We start from the raw sequence: 15,971 nt of genomic DNA on the forward strand, positions 1-15,971 counted from the left end.
TCTCTCAAGTGTAAGTTACCCTGGGTCAAGTACAGTCACAAGTGTGCTAACCATTCTACCATTTACATTGGAGATTACCTGAAAAGCTGGCCTTTCTCTAACCTGTGGGTGGTTCTGCTTGTGTTATAATGTGAAATTTCAGATAACTGGTGACATAGAGGTGGTTTTTATGACTTGTTTCTTGTTCAGATGAGCGATCCCCGGCTGCTCAGTATGTCGACCTGTTGCTGAACCCAGAGCGTTACACTGGCTACAAAGGGTCCTCTGCATGGAGAGTGTGGAACAGCATCTACGAAGAAAACTGTTTCAAGTAACTGGAGGGAAAAGGGCTAAAGGGAGGACGGAGTAAGGGGGGTATGGTTCTGCAGGGAAAACATTACATGCAAAAATCAAGCCATTTTATGACTGAGTTTCACACTTGCTTTTTCAGGCCTCGATCTGTTTATCGTCCCTTAAATCCTCTGGCGCCTAGCCGAGGTGGGTGTTTCATACATTTTCATGCTTTCAGAGATTATTTACAAAATGTCTTTGTAACTAAACAAACTTTGAGTAAATTTTCAACTGTTTTATGTTTTTCTTAATTTGAATGACCAGAAGTATAAGATTAATTCGTGGGGTGCCTGGGTGGCTCAGTCGACTAAGCATCCAGCTCTTGGTCTCAGCTCAGGTCATGATCTCACAGTTTGTGGGATTGAGCCCCACATCGGGCTCCTCACTGACAGTGCGGAGCCTGCTTGGTTCCCCTGTCTCCCTCCCTGTCTCTGCTCCTCCCCCGCCCCTTTCTCTCTCTCTCTCTCTCTCTCTCTCTCTCAAAATGAATAAACATTTGGAAAAAAGTATAAGATTAGTTCATAATGGAGTCTCAAGGTTTCTATGTGTTTTATTTAATTACTGACATTTATTGACTGCCTGATATGTGAGTGCCTGATACTCCCTAACGTAGGAGTTCTAGGTGAAATAAATCAGAATATATGAGTAATGCTTATATATCAGAGGTTTCCTGGGGAACTATTAAGAATCTGGATTTCCAGGCCCTATCCTCTACCAACTTAAGTCAGAATCTTTGGGATTAGCCCCAGGTATTGTTTTGTTTTAATTGTCCAGGTGATTCCAATATGCAGGCAAGTTTGAGAACCAGTGGCTTATAACGTGCTTCTCAGACTTCAGGTGTGCTTACCAAGTACCTAAGGGCCTTGTTGAAATACAGGCTCTGATTCTGTAGGTCTTGGGTAAGGCCCAAGATTCTAACAAGCTCCCAGGTGATGCCTAGGGTTCTTGCTGATCATGTAGCACATTTGAGTCCTAAGGATGTAGAGGAGTCAGAAAGTTAGGTTGCCTGCAGCTTTACTCTAGACCTGCTGTGTCCAGGCTTTACCACTTGACACACTGGGCTGTATCGAGGACGTGAAATATGGCTAGTGTAAAACCAAGTTTGACATTTTACTTAATTTGTTTAAATTTTAAAATGGAAGCAGTGTAAAATACTTCTACCATGGAACAACTTTATTCTTTCGATAGGACTGCTTTAACTCTTGCCTCACATAATGTACAGTTGTAGTGCATGTATAGTTTTTACTTTTTAAAACATGGGTATTCGAAAAATCTTTAGTAGAAATTTTTATTAGAGAAAACTTTACGCATGTGGCTAGTGTTGTATTTCTATGGGACAGCATTGTTGTAGACAGTTGGAGGTTAATCAACGTGAAACTACCTGGGCACATGGTCAGTCCGCTCTCAACAAGGAGCCAAACTCTGTTAGCAACTCTGTAATTGACTTGCGCTTTTGATGTTTTCTTCAGAGCAGGATTGATTTTAAGAACTTGAATTTCCCCGGTGTAGATTTGTATCTTTAAGGCATCTTTAAAGGTTGACTGAATGGACCGCTTTTAGCTACTCTTTTACAATGTAGCAAATGTTCTTTGCTTAGGGGAGAAGGGAATTGAATCATGACAAGGGTGTACATGGTTTCTCATCCTTTGTCTGTGTTGCTACTTTGACCTTATAATTTATTATTATAAAAGTGGAAACGCAAAAGTTATATAAAGTAAAAAGAGAAGGCTCCCCCCACACCCACCCTGGTCCACACACTCTGTTCCATAGTGCAGATCTTGAAAGGCATTCTTCAGACCTTTTTTATGATTAGTTTTTTGTTTTTTAGGATTGGAGTTCAAACATTAAAAATTGAGGTATAATTGACATACAACATTATATTAGTTTAAGGTGCAGAACACAATGTTTACATGTTTGTATATATTGCAAAATGATCACCATAGTAAGTCTAGTTAATATCTGTGACCATATGTAGTTACAGAATCTTTATTCTTGTGATGAAAACTTTTAAAATCTACATCCTTACCAACTTTCAAATATGCAATACAGTGCTGTTAACTGTAATTGACAAGCTGTTCATTACATCTCCAGGACTTATTTATTTCATACCTGGAAGGTAGGTGCCTTTTGACTACCTTCACCCATTTTGTCCACTCCCTACACCCTACCTCTGACAGCCACCCATCTGCTCTCTGGATCTGTAAGCTTGGGGAGTTTCGTTCTGTTTTGTTTTGAGACTCCACATTTAAGAGAGATCATACGTTATCTGTCCTCCGACTTCTTTCTTTCACTCAGAGTAATATCCTTAGAGTCCATCCATGTTGTCACCAGTGACAGGGTTTCCTTTCCTTTATGGCTGAGTAATATGATCACTTCTTTTTTTTTTTTTTTTTTTTAACATTTATTTATTTTGAGGGCGGGGGAGGGAGAGGCAGAGAGGAAGAGAGAGAATCCCAAGAAGGCTCCCCTGCTTAGCACAGAGCCTGACATGGGGCTCCATCTCACAAACCGGGAGATAATGACCTGAGCCGAAGTCAAGAGTCGGACGCTTAACCGACTGAGCCTCCCAGGCGCCCTCGATCACTGGCTTTTAAAGTAGAAAATATAGTTAATTTAATAAAACCATCACATCCCAAGAAATACTTCATGTCCATATTATGATAAATTAGAGGCGTGAGACCACTGGAAAGATGAGAGGAAGGAGAGCACCACGTAGGAAAAGATGGGAGGCAGAGAAAGGGGGAAAAAAACAGCCAAGAAAGAGGGGAGACAAGGGACCGGGGCGGGGGGGGGGGGGGGGGGGGTCCCAGCCACCAGGTGAGGGATCCATGCAGTAATTCAGTAGCTCTGGCTGCTGCTCTTTGAACACCATCTCTGCTGAAACTGCTGATGTCGATTCACAGCTCCTCAACCTCCTCAACCGTCTCCACCATGCTGCTTGCTGTTCCCCAGCCAGACAGCTAGGCATGTACAACTGGCTTTCCAACAGTTCCCACAGCAGAACCTTTCTTTCTGAAAATGAAACCTTGTATCGGAATGCCACATACAGAGCTGACAAAGGCAGAGCTGCTGTGGATCCCTAGAGCCCAACCTTCTAGTGCTTCTCCATGTCTGGGGAGCTCTGCAGCACCTGCAGTGAGGCTTTTGCGGATGACAGTTTGGGCGGTACTTTTATTAAGGTGTGTCCGTGCTGAGGAGCAGTACCTGGAAAGAGAGAAGTATCCGGCATGGAAACAGCAATGTTCAGAGCGGGTTGTGCACATAGGATGAAGGAAGCAGCTGGGTCTCTTTGTTAATTATTGAAACTAGTGATCTTCAGGAGTATTTTCAGAGGCTTTTAAAACATTTTTTTATTTATTTTTGAGCGACAGAGTGTGAGCGGGGGAGGGGCAGAGAGAGAGAGAGACACAAAATCAAAGCAGGCTCCAGGCTCAGCTGTCAGCACAGAGCCCGATGCGGGGCTTGAACCCACTAACCGGGAGATCATGACCTGAGTTGAAGTTGGATGCTTAACTGACTGAGCCACCCAGGCACCCCCAGAGGCTTTCTGATATTTATTGTATAAAACATCTGTGAAAATCTTGTACTTTTTGGCCTCCATTCTTACCAAGAAGTCTCATTTGGAAGATCACTATACACTGACCAAGGTTCATAGTATAATTAATAATTTAACACAGTAAGTTTTAATCTGATGTTAATTAAATAGGTTTAAAATCTGAACTATGGAAGACAGTTTCTAAAATCCTGTTATTATTTTCTCTTTTAGGAGAAGATGATGGTGAGTTAAAACTGTTCTATTTGGGTTTGCCTCAAGTGTAGAGAAAATGTTTTTAGTGATCAAAATTTGATTTTTCCCTCTATTCAAAAGAAAATGTTTATCCTATTTTTCCAGAAATAGCCACCAATGAATGGTGACAAAAATAAATGTTTTATAATGTATATTTACCCTATGTTTGAAAGATGTATAAATTCCATCTTAAATATTGAGTGTAGAAACCAGGATTACATTACAAGTTCCCCACTTTCCGGTTATTATAATCTGCTTGAATATGTTCTGTAGAAATGGAGACAAGATAGTTTTACCAGATAGTTTGTCTTGTGCCTTTATTTTCTTATTGTCTTTGTAATTTGTAACCTCTGTTACAGTAATAAGTAATCTGATGAATAGTAATTTACCACCAATTGATTACTCCAGGTTACCAAATGAATATCAGTCATAAATTGCCCCCAAACAATCACAATAGTTATTTCAAGTGGATGTTTACTTCTCTGTGCTCAAGGCAGTGATGAGCATTGTGCAAGATAGAAAGATGTGTAAAAGATGATGCCTTGCCCTACAGATGCTGACAGTATGTAGCAGGAACGACCAGCACTGCTCATAAATAATGGCAAAGAAGTGCTGCACATACATAATAAAACAGTAAGTGAGCTAGCTCTTTAGAGGTGGGACAGATCCTGTCCCACTGATCTGGAGGCTTAGTGGAGGAAGTGGCATTTGAGAGGAGTGTTGAGTAATGGGACAGGTTTAGGCTGATAGAAATTGGATCCTGTGTGCTATTAGGAGGAAACAGCATGGACCAAGGAGTTCAGAAGAGAAGAATCAAGCGTGTTTGGGGAGACCGTGTTAGCAGTAGGGAACACTTCATACAGTAGCAGTTTAAGTTGGGGGAGAGGAGCAGAGGCCACATTCTTGAGGATTGGGGAGCTCAACTTTTCCTGATAGCGTTTGGGGTTTCTTGAGTAAACAAGTGAGATTATGATGAATGGTCCTTAGGCAGAGTATGTGGAATAAGTTCATCTGTGGGAAGATGTTTGTGTAGTTTTGCAAAGTATGAAGACTCTCAGGAGACAAAGTTATTCCCCACTATCTAATTTATCCCCTAGACTCCTTGCTCAGCTCATCTATGTGTTGAGTTTTTCTTCTGCTTTGCTTTTCTCAGGTAGAATAAAGATAGGTAACTCACAAAGTCTATTTTGATGAACTAGATTGATGTTTATTGGCTGCCATTTTTTTTTTTTTTCTAGTCAGAACAGCATTGGTCTAGAAATAGCTCTTCTAGCATTAGTACACGGGTAAGTCAGGTCCTTCCATACTTCAGGCATTGATGTTTCTGAAAAATTTTTTTTTAAATTAAGGGATTTTAAAATTACCTCTTGCAATTTAGGAGTTCTAGATAATTGAGGAAATGTATCTAGCTTTACTGCTCAGGAAAACATGGAATAATTACTAATTTGATTTTTGGATTATAATTCACTGATTTTTTCTAGAAATTTTAAGGCATTATATGGCTGTTATGAAAAGCAAATTTAAGATTGTTAAACTCTTTCACCACCATACTTAGGGATGTTTAAGCCTCCTAATGAATAATATTACATAATATTTTGACTGAAAAATTTCTTAAAAATTTTGCTTAGTCAAGTATCATTTATAAGAAAATTTTCCCAAAGTACTTTGGGGCTTTATTTTCTAGAACCATATGCCTATTTTTCTACTTCACATGAAGCAGTGGCCATTTCTAGAGGTGTTCCTTAATCTGTCGTAGGAAATACTTTATGTGCTTAATTTATTCTGATTTGTAGATGACTGTTTAAAATATTTTAACCCAATTCTGTGTGTATCTTTTTTTTTTTTAAAGGAGAATCGTTCTACACGTGGCTAGAAGGTAAACTTACACATCTGCATTTTAAATTTATTAGTCTCCTATAAAAATGTATGATTGATTGAATATATTTTTGTAAGTTCAGGATTCATTACCTAGACAAGTAATTTTTACAGTGTTGAAAGAAAATAACATATTGTAGGTTGTTGTATTTTAGGATATAATTATTTGAAGAATTTGAGGTTATTGGTCAGCCAAAAATAATCAGCATTAGGGAGATATACACGGCATATACTGTCCTCGGGTTTTCATAACTGGCTCTTCAGTATTATTTTCATTCTGTTTGTACCACTCATCCAGACTGCTTTCCTAGTAACCATTTTGCAAATTTGCTTTGTAGGTAGAGACCTTCTTGTTGGAAGGAAGTACTTGTTATATATATGAAAATGAGGGAAGGTACATTTGATTTCAGAAGATTAAACAATGTTTACACATGTTAAGATAGTCTAAACTTGTTTAATTAAAGGATAAAGCAATATAGCTCCCAGTAGATACTTTGCACTCTTACATTTTTTGGTGTTGAAAATATAAATACTAGTAATGGAAAACTGAAGCATTCTAGGATTTTAACAACTTCAGTTAAAAACTGGATATATGAGGGGCGCCTGGGTGGCTCAGTCGGTTAAGCGTCCGGCTTAGGCTCAGGTCATGATCTCAGGGCTCGTGAGTTTGAGCCCTGCGTTGGGCTCTGTGGTGACAGCTCAGAGCCTGGAGCCTATTTCAGATTCTGTGTCTCCCTCTCTCTCTGACCCTCCCCCGTTTATGCTCTGTCTCTCTCTGTCTCAAAAATAAATAAACATTAAAAAAAAAACTGGGTATATGCTTTTTAAAAATTTACCAAATTGTCATTAATTTATGAAAGCAAAGTTAAAATGTGTCAGTGAAAGATAAGCAAGTTGAATGATACAGGAAATCATAACCGTATAGGAACTCTGCAGAGTTAAACTAAGTACTTTATTTTATGTTTGCTAATTGGTGATGTTACCTTGTGAACATGATTTCTCTTTTTTATTTTTATTTATTTTTAAATGTTTATTTTTTTTTTGATAGAGAGTGCAAGCAGGGGAGGGGCAGAGAGAGAGGGAGACAGAAGATCAGAAGTAGGCTCTGTGCTGGCAGCAGACAGCCCGATGTGGGGCTGGAACTCAGAAACCGCGAGATCATGACTTGAGCCAAAGTCAGACATGCAACCAGCTGAGCCACTCAGGAGCCCCCTGATTTCTCTTTTTTAATGTAGTGTGTACCTTTGTTGGCCATTATTAAGGTGAACATTATTGATGTGCCAGTACTACTAGGAATTATATTGATAAATGGCCTATGTGGAAGGAAATTCTTAATTTTATTTCATTAGCTGTATTCTAAAGATACATATTGTGAAGAGTAGTATTTAGGTTGAGAGAGGTGGTAAGGGACCCTGAATATTGATAATGGAGGATGAGAATGAAATTTACGGGCAGTATTGAATTTTCTAGGGTATTCTTTATTAACCACTTTTCTAGTGTCCTACTGATGGGAGTCCCTGAATACTGATACGTGGTTTCAGAGAACACTCCTATATATAGGCAACTGATTGAACTTTTCTGAGATCTAGTTCCCTCATCTGGGACATGAGATTAACAGTGGCCATCCAGTTCACCTACACTGTACGTGTAGATGATGCCTGTAAAAATGCCTTTGAGAATCACTAAACAATGTGCAAATATCAAATAATACTGTTGCAGTAAATCTAGCCCTTTTGTGAGAGAAAAAATTACATATCCGTGTCCTGTAATTCACTTGTTGAAAATGAATCTGGGTGAAATTAAATCCAAAAGAAAGAGAACCATTGTCTAAATTGGATAGTTGAATTTGCTCTGTATTTTTAGAGATAGAAATTGGTAAATTTTGCCTTTGTAAATCAGCTTCTGTAGATGTTACTTAACATGACTGTGATGGCTTCGTCATGCCTGCCAGCAGACTGCAGGCAGGGAAGAGCTGGCCAGCAATTTCCCACAAGGTGTGCTGTGTGTTTTATTGGTACACTCAGTTGGCACATCTTCTGTTATTAACCATTTTGCTTAAAGTTACCTTATTTTCACAGTTTATGGAAAGACATTTCTACTCCTTCTCACTCCTCACCTGTCCCCATTCCAAGTAAAGGGTTTTGAGGGCTTTGCAAATTAGAATTGTCTCCCAGTCTGTGTTCTTATTTTTAGGCATATGAATTTTCACAAGCCGTGCTTTGCCTGTTTTCCCTTCTCTGGTCTTTAGACACTTTACTGGCTGTAAACACTGCTTACAGAGGTGCGTTAGAAGGAAAAGAAAGTGAACTATACATCTGATCATTTTGCTACTTGGTAACAGATTTGATGAAAAGTTTTACTAGAGGAAAAGTTAGTACTTAGTAGTTCATTAAACTTGTTCATGATGTTTATATCCCTTGCTACCATGAGCATTCAAACTGGGCCATATACTTTTAGGAAGAGGCTGCAAAAAAGAACTTAATTTCTACTTTTTAGTCTCCATCCATGACAATGGGAATATTCTAGCAAGAATTCTAAATTAGGGAATGAGATCTCAAAAGAATTATATTTTCCTGTTAAAAGCTACTTGCTTCACAGCCATATAGGGTAGAACATCGGGTAAATTGAAGATCTAAAACATCTTGGGGAAAATGCAAAGCCAGCCGCATACGTACTCTTACATTTAAAAAATCCCACAGCTTACAAGTGCGGTTTTTTCTTAGTTCCTTCCCACTGTTGAAGTTCATTTTTCCTTCACGGGGAGAGTTTACAAAAAAAAAAAAAAACAACAAAAAGCAAAAATGACAAAAACAAAAAATCTGTTGGATGGTAAGAGAAGGAAAAAGCCAAATGTTCTGCATTCAGTGGATTCTTAAAATCTAGGTTTTTGCATTTTTATCTATTCGAAAAATTTTCTATGAAGAATATTTTCTAGAATTTTTTTCTTTTTTTGTGGTTAAATATACATAACAAAATTTACCATTTAAATATGCGTAACATAAACTTTGCCATCTTAATTATTTTAAGTTTAGTGGCATTAAGTACATCCACAGTGCATATTACTTTTGTAGTAAGAGTAAAAATGGAGGTAGGGATAGGATAGGGTAGTGGAATTATCTTGATCTCTGTTTGAGCAAAAGCCTGTGTGGCTTAAAGCTATATAAAATCATTTTCCATCATATTCCCGTACTCCGTCTGATCTGATTCCACTCAGAGGAAAAGGTCAACCTACTTTTTTTCCTTGGTTGAAATTCCTGGATTACTGTTTCCCAGGTTTTGCCTCCTTAGCAAGTGGACCATATAGTCCAGTGGAACTAGAGGATTGTAGGGTGGAGGATTAGTAAGACACACTAAAGAATCCGGAGGAAGAAGAGACATGGAATGCGGTCTGTCTTCCTCCACAATCAAGCAGGGTCGGAGAATCGACAGCCATAGGAAAGGGAAAGGGAAAAACAGCTGTTGTTAAGCCAGAGCAGTGGCTTTCTAATTATATTGGCTTACAGTTTAGCCCTAACCCATGAAAAGCCTGTGCCACTGCTTTCTGAGTAACGTGGGAACTTGTCAAGTACGTCCATACTGCTTGGACCTCCAGGGCCCAGCATTTTCTGTCTTACTCTGCATTAGGTTAGCATGTGCATAACTCCATTCAGAAGTCAGAATCTTCTAGTAAGAGAATCTTGATCTAATCATTTTGTTATTCCTTGTTTTTAATTTCCTTGAACCTTCACTTTAAAAATAAGCCTGTGTACTGAATCTTCTTGATTCAGTATTTCTGTTACCTAAATGGATGTGATTTCTTTTTCAATTTTTTTCTGAATAGGTTTGTGTCTGGAGAAGAGAGTCTTCTATAAGCTTATATCGGGACTTCATGCTAGTATCAATTTACATCTGTGTGCAAATTATCTTTTGGAAGGTAATCCCATTTTTATGTAGAAATCTTCTATTAATGTAAAAATTGTTGGGGGTGGATATATATTCTCTAGAGAGGGAAAAAAACCTACTTATTAAAGGTATGCTGTGTATTTCTCTTTCTCTGTAGAAACGTGGGGTAAACCTAGCTGGGGACCCAATATGAAAGAATTTAAACGCCGCTTTGACCCTGTGGAAACTAAGGGAGAAGGTCCAAGAAGGCTTAAGAATCTGTACTTTTTATACTTAATTGAGCTTCGAGCTTTATCAAAGGTCGCCCCGTATTTTGAGCGCTCAATTGTTGATCTTTACACTGGAAACGTAGAAGAAGATGCTGACACAAAAACCCTTCTACTGAATATCTTTCAAGATACAAGGTAAGAATTGACTATCAGCGATCTGAAATTCTGCACTCTGAATATGAATGAGCTAGTGCTTGAAATACAACAGAAACTGATTCCTGAAAGCTAGTTAGGAAGAGGGAGGGTTACACGTGAGAAGGAAAATGCTCAGAAGGACAGCAGAGCAAGTGTAACAGCCTGTCCACACTTGTGAATAGCCTGTATTTTCAAACATAACTTTACATTTTATGTGGTGTCAAAGTTTATTGCTGTTTTAATGTATTCTGCCAGTTTTGTATTCTTCCCATCGCTGTTCAAATTCAGATGCTGCTATAAGGGGGTTAGCATGAAGGTAGATACCTGAGGGAGTGTTGTTAGCTTTACCTTCTAGAATACAACCCCTTTTAAAAATGCTGAGTTTGTAAAATTTGAGTTTACTGGTTGTTAAAATGAGCATGAAGGAAAGTTGGATTAACGTGTTTAAATTATGCATTAAATTTTAAAACCTTTTTTTAAGAGCGTTGCACATTTTCCACATAAATTGCTTTTAAACTCATTTTTTGAATTATTTTTTATCACGTAATTTCTTTAAAACATTGGTCTTCTAAATTACAAAGCCATGTTTATGTTGTTTTACTCTTTTATTGAGTAGTTTACATGTGAGCTGTTTGCCACCTTCCTGTGCTATTGAACTTCACACACGTGTAAATTATGACGTGTAAGCATTTGTTCAAGGGACAGAAAATCTCTGCCAGAGCTCTACGGCACAGTACTTGAATTTTTTGTCTGTAACTTACAGTCTTGTCATTTCATCAGGTCCTTTCCCATGCACTTTGATGAGAAGTCCATGTTTGCAGGTGACAAAAAGGGGGCCAAGTCATTAAAGGTAAAAAGTTTGAGCTTGGGGGCTAGGGTGGGGAGCAGTTTACTGGCTGTGTTTTAATCCTGTCCATCTGAACTCTTTCCAGTTCTCTATCTTGTTGAAGTTGGTCTGATTGGATTTTACTACAAATGACACAGAAAACCTCTTCTCTGTACTTTTCAATTCCCCTTTTCTCCTTTCTGGTCTGGCCAACTCTCAGTGAATCCTCACTTGTTACTCTGACCAATGAATATGGAACCTTTGTAAATGTAAATGTCTTTTTATTTATTTATTTTTTATTATTTTTTTTATTTATGATCTTATTGTTATTAGCCTTTACATGAAGTCCAAGGTATATTATTTTTTTTTCAATATATGAAATTTTTTGTCAAATTGGTTTCCATACAACACCAGGGCTCATCCCAAAAGATGCCCTCCTCAATACCCATCACCCACCCTCCTCTCCCTCCCTCCCACCCCCCATCAACCCTCAGTTTGTTTTCAGTTTTTAACAGTCTCTTAAGCTTTGGCTCTCTCCCACTCTAACCTCTTTTTTTTTCTTTTTTCTTTTCCTTCCCCTCCCCCATGGGTTTCTGTTAAGTTTCTCAGGATCCACATAAGAGTGAAAACATATGGCATCTGTCTTTCTCTGTATGGCTTATTTCACTTAGCATCACACTCTCCAGTTCCATCCACGTTGCTACAAAGGGCCATATTTCGTTCTTTCTCATTGCCATGTAGTACTCCATTGTGTATATAAACCACAATTTCTTTATCCATTCATCAGTGGATGGATATTTAGGCTCTTTCCATCATTTGGCTATTGTTGAAAGTGCTGCTATAAACATTGGGGTACAAGTGCCCCTATGCATCAGTACTCCTGTATCCCTTGGATAAATTCCTAGCAGTGCTATTGCTGGGTCATAGGGTAGGTCTATTTTTAATTTTTTGAGGAACCTCCACACTGTTTTCCAGAGTGGCTGCACCAATTTGCATTCCCACCAACAGTGCAAGAGGGTTCCCATTTCTCCACATCCTCTCCATCATCTATAGTCTCCTGATGTGTTCATTTTGGCCACTCTGACTGGCGTGAGGTGATATCTGAGTGTGGTTTTGATTTGTATTTCCCTGATGAGGAGCGACGTTGAGCATCTTTTCATGTGCCTGTTGGCCATCTGGATGTCTTCTTTAGAGAAGTGTCTATTCATGTTTTCTGCCCATTTCTGCACTGGGTTATTTGTTTTTCGGGTGTGGAGTTTGGTGAGCTCTATAGATTTTGGATACTAGCCCTTTGTCCGATATGTCATTTGCAAATATCTTTTCCCATTCCGTTGGTTGCCTTTTAGTTTTGTTGGTTGTTTCCTTTGCTGTGCAGAAGCTTTTTATCTTCATAAGGTCCCAGTAATTCATTTTTGCTTTTAATTCCCTTGCCTTTGGGGATGTGTCGAGTAAGAGATTGCTACGGCTGAGGTCAGAGAGGTCTTTTCCTGCTTTCTCCTCTAGGGTTTTGATGGTTTCCTGTCTCACATTCAGGTCCTTTATCCATTTTGAGTTTATTTTTGTGAATGGTGTGAGCAAGTGGTCTAGTTTCAACCTTCTGCATGTTGCTGTCCAGTTCTCCCAGCACCATTTGTTAAAGAGACTGTCTTTTTTCGAGAAGAATGCTGGTGCAATTTTGATTGGGATTGCATTGAATGTGTAGATAGCTTTGGGTAGTATTGACATTTTGACAATATTTATTCTTCCAATCCATGAGCAGGGAATGTCTTTCCATTTCTTTATATCTTCTTCAATTACCTTCATAAGCTTTCTATAGTTTTCAGCATACAGATCTTTTACATTTTGGTTAGATTTATTCCTAGGTATTTTATGCTTCTTGGTGCAGTTGTGAATGGGATCAGTTTCTTTGTCTTTCTGTTGCTTCATTGTTAGTGTATAAGAATGCAACTGATTTCTGTACATTGATTTTGTATCCTGCAACTTTGCTGAATTCATGTATCAGTGTAAATGTCTTTTTAAAGGTCTTTATCTTGAGAGCAAGTTTTCTTACTTTAAAATCACAGTGTGTCCTGTTTTGATTCTAAAATCGTGAACTGTTAGCCATTTTGAAGGCAATAAATACTGTATTTTTTCTAAAGTTTATTTAATGGGATATCTTCTGGAATGTTCCAGTTTCTGGAACTATTATGTCTTTGTCTTTATGGACTGACCTAAAAGGCAAAAAAATTACCTGCTAACCTAGGATATCAGAAGGAGACTATATTGAAGGAACCTTATCAAACTTCATGTTGGCAGCTCTTTATTTTCATTTGCTTACAGTATGTTAGGGAATATACTCTACCCTTAAAATGTTCATAAAAATAGTGGAAATGGACTGGCAAATAGTCTTCTAGTGCAGCTCCACAGTCCTTTGTAAGCAGTTCTGAAATCCAGAAAGCTCCAACACGGTAACGTTTTTCTTCTGTTTGGTGCAAATTAATTTGTTAGCAAAACCTGACCAGAACTTCTACACGAGTATTCATAGTGTTTTTTAAAAATTCTGCTGTGTATGAATATTCTTACATTTTGCAACAGAAACATTAATGTATTTGATGACTAGGTTTTGCCACACACTCCGGTGGCATGTTTCGTAATAAATCCTGTATGTACTGTATTTCTGAAATTTGGAAAATTCTGAATTCTGAAACACACTTGTCTCGGAGACGTCTTAGTTGTGGATATTCTACAAGAACTACTAAATTAGCACCGAGTGATGCTTCACTCTGGAAGGGGTTTCTAGGGCCTTCTGAAGTGAAGTAACAGTCCCCTGTATACTAAATACAACTCTATTTTAGTTTTGGAAGATTGTTTTGTTTGATGATTATTTGAGGGGCATGTTGCTGTTGTGGTATGTAATACAACATTAATATGTTTTTGTATTGCTGCCTATTTTCTAAGTATTTATACAAATGTTATACTTTTGGATAACTGGATCTTTCTGTGGAGGAGGAAGGTGGGAGTGACAAAGGAACTAGCTTTCAACTAGAAATTGCTGGAAATTGTGTTTGCTGTTTTTCAAAGGGTATAAAGGGGGACTTCAGTTCACTTTTCCATCTGCTCCTAAGAACACAAACTATATGAGAATGGAGAGCAGAGGACTTGTGTTCTTTCTGTTGTCTTGTGGCTGGGATACTGCTTCTTGGGAACCCTTTGGGCAGCCGGACAGGGCTTCTGGTGGCCAGAGTTTTCAGGCCGCTTGCCTCTAGCTTCATACAATAAAGTGTTTACCTCGGTACAATGAAATGAAATTGATTTTCTATGTTTGCCAAATGCGAAAGATGAGGAAACTCTCTTAACTAGTGTTAGCCTCAGAGGAGACTGGTCTTAGAGTCCTAGAAACCATGATTTAGAGTCTCTCCTGTGTAGGAAAGAGTTACAGCACAATACAAGGTCCAGTAGGCAGCCGTCCCTGCAGAGGCTGCCTAGCAAATGTGGGGATCGCACAGCCCTGTGATCACCAGGGCTGATGGAGCACCCGTTACAGTGTGTGGTTCTAAGGGGAAGGATGAAAATTGATCATTGGTCTAAGGCCGGCTTTCCGATGTGGCCTCACACAAGCAATATGTGAAAAATAAGCCAAACGTAATAGAGAGGTATTTACCCCTTGTTCTATGCAGATATCAAATGGAGGCAGCAGTGAAGTTCCTTCAGAGTAAAACCCACCTATCATTTATGTTCCTTTCTCCCATAGTGTTACTTTGTAGAGAGTAGCACCTCAATAAAACATTTGTGTTAATACATAGAATGACTTGTATAAACTTCTGTGGTCCGTTTTATGTACCATGTTATGTCCTACAAATGCAAATATTTTTCTTCTTCGCTGTTGAGAAACTCCTTCATTAATAAGCTTCAGAACTTTTATTTCTTACAATTCAGACCAATGCAGTTTAATTTTAAACCTCTAATGAGCATAAAAAATATGTTCTGCACGTTAGGAGGAGTTCCGCTTACACTTCAAGAACATCTCCCGAATAATGGACTGCGTTGGATGTGACAAATGCAGATTATGGGGGAAATTGCAGGTTTGTATTTTGTCTTCTGTTTTAAAACTATTACTAACCTTAAATTTTCCTCCCGGGAAGTTGCAGGTTTTTAGTACAGTGCCCTCATGGTTCACTGAAATAGAGGATCGAAAGCGTGGATTTCCTGCTTCTTCGATGAAAAAGATGAATATATTAAATCTGTGTTATATGTGTAAGAATGTCTCTCCTGTCTGTGTTAATGATTTTGGTTTTATTGTATTTGTTTCTATTGGTACAATCTCAGATTCATTTTTTCTTTTTCTTTTTTTTAATGTTTATTTTTGAGAGAGAGACAGAGTGTGAGCGGGGTTGGGGCAGAGAGGGAGAGACACACACGGAATCCGAAGCAGGCTCCAGGCTCTGAGCTGTCAGCACAGAGCCTGATGGGGGGCTTGAACCCACATAAAAGAGGAGTTCTGCCAAGCAGGCCCATTTCTGTGTCTGTTCAGTGTGAAAAGGATTGTTTGATACTTTATCTTATTTCTTTACAAGTATGACAAGAAGTCCTGGAAAGATCAAGAGACAAAATTTTTTCTCTAGTTCTAATAATTGATAAATTTTGAAGTGTGGTTTTCACTAATAGCTTCTACGTTTTGAATTGCTAGGGGCCATAAAGATTGCTTTCAGGGTTACATAGTGAACACTGTTATTCTAATGGGATATTTTCTAGGTTAAAGCATTTTAGTAATTTATGTCCGACAAGTGTTAAGTTATTCAGGTTCCTTAATAGTTTAGATACATTTATCATATACATAATGTGTGAGGAAGTAGAAACTGTAATTTCAGTTTAACATTTTGGTGAAAAG

General features: G+C 38.4%; 1 protein-coding gene across 3 annotated transcripts in view; it reads left to right on the forward strand.

Annotated features, from left to right (window-relative positions):
- The window catches only part of ERO1B (endoplasmic reticulum oxidoreductase 1 beta), a 62,036-nt gene that overhangs the window by 36,969 nt on the left and 9,096 nt on the right, over nt 1–15,971 (forward strand). For all 3 annotated transcript variants that reach the window (XM_042909165.1, XM_042909163.1, XM_042909164.1), the window contains 8 exons: nt 190–310; nt 431–477; nt 4,097–4,108; nt 5,967–5,993; nt 9,813–9,905; nt 10,032–10,278; nt 11,059–11,128; nt 15,079–15,165. In XM_042909165.1, the coding sequence (XP_042765099.1) occupies nt 190–310; nt 431–477; nt 4,097–4,108; nt 5,967–5,993; nt 9,813–9,905; nt 10,032–10,278; nt 11,059–11,128; nt 15,079–15,165 (704 nt within the window). The remainder of the gene's footprint in view (nt 1–189; nt 311–430; nt 478–4,096; nt 4,109–5,966; nt 5,994–9,812; nt 9,906–10,031; nt 10,279–11,058; nt 11,129–15,078; nt 15,166–15,971) is intronic.

Source organism: Panthera leo, chromosome D2 (genome assembly GCF_018350215.1).
Source record: "Panthera leo isolate Ple1 chromosome D2, P.leo_Ple1_pat1.1, whole genome shotgun sequence".
NCBI lineage: Eukaryota > Metazoa > Chordata > Mammalia > Carnivora > Felidae > Panthera > Panthera leo.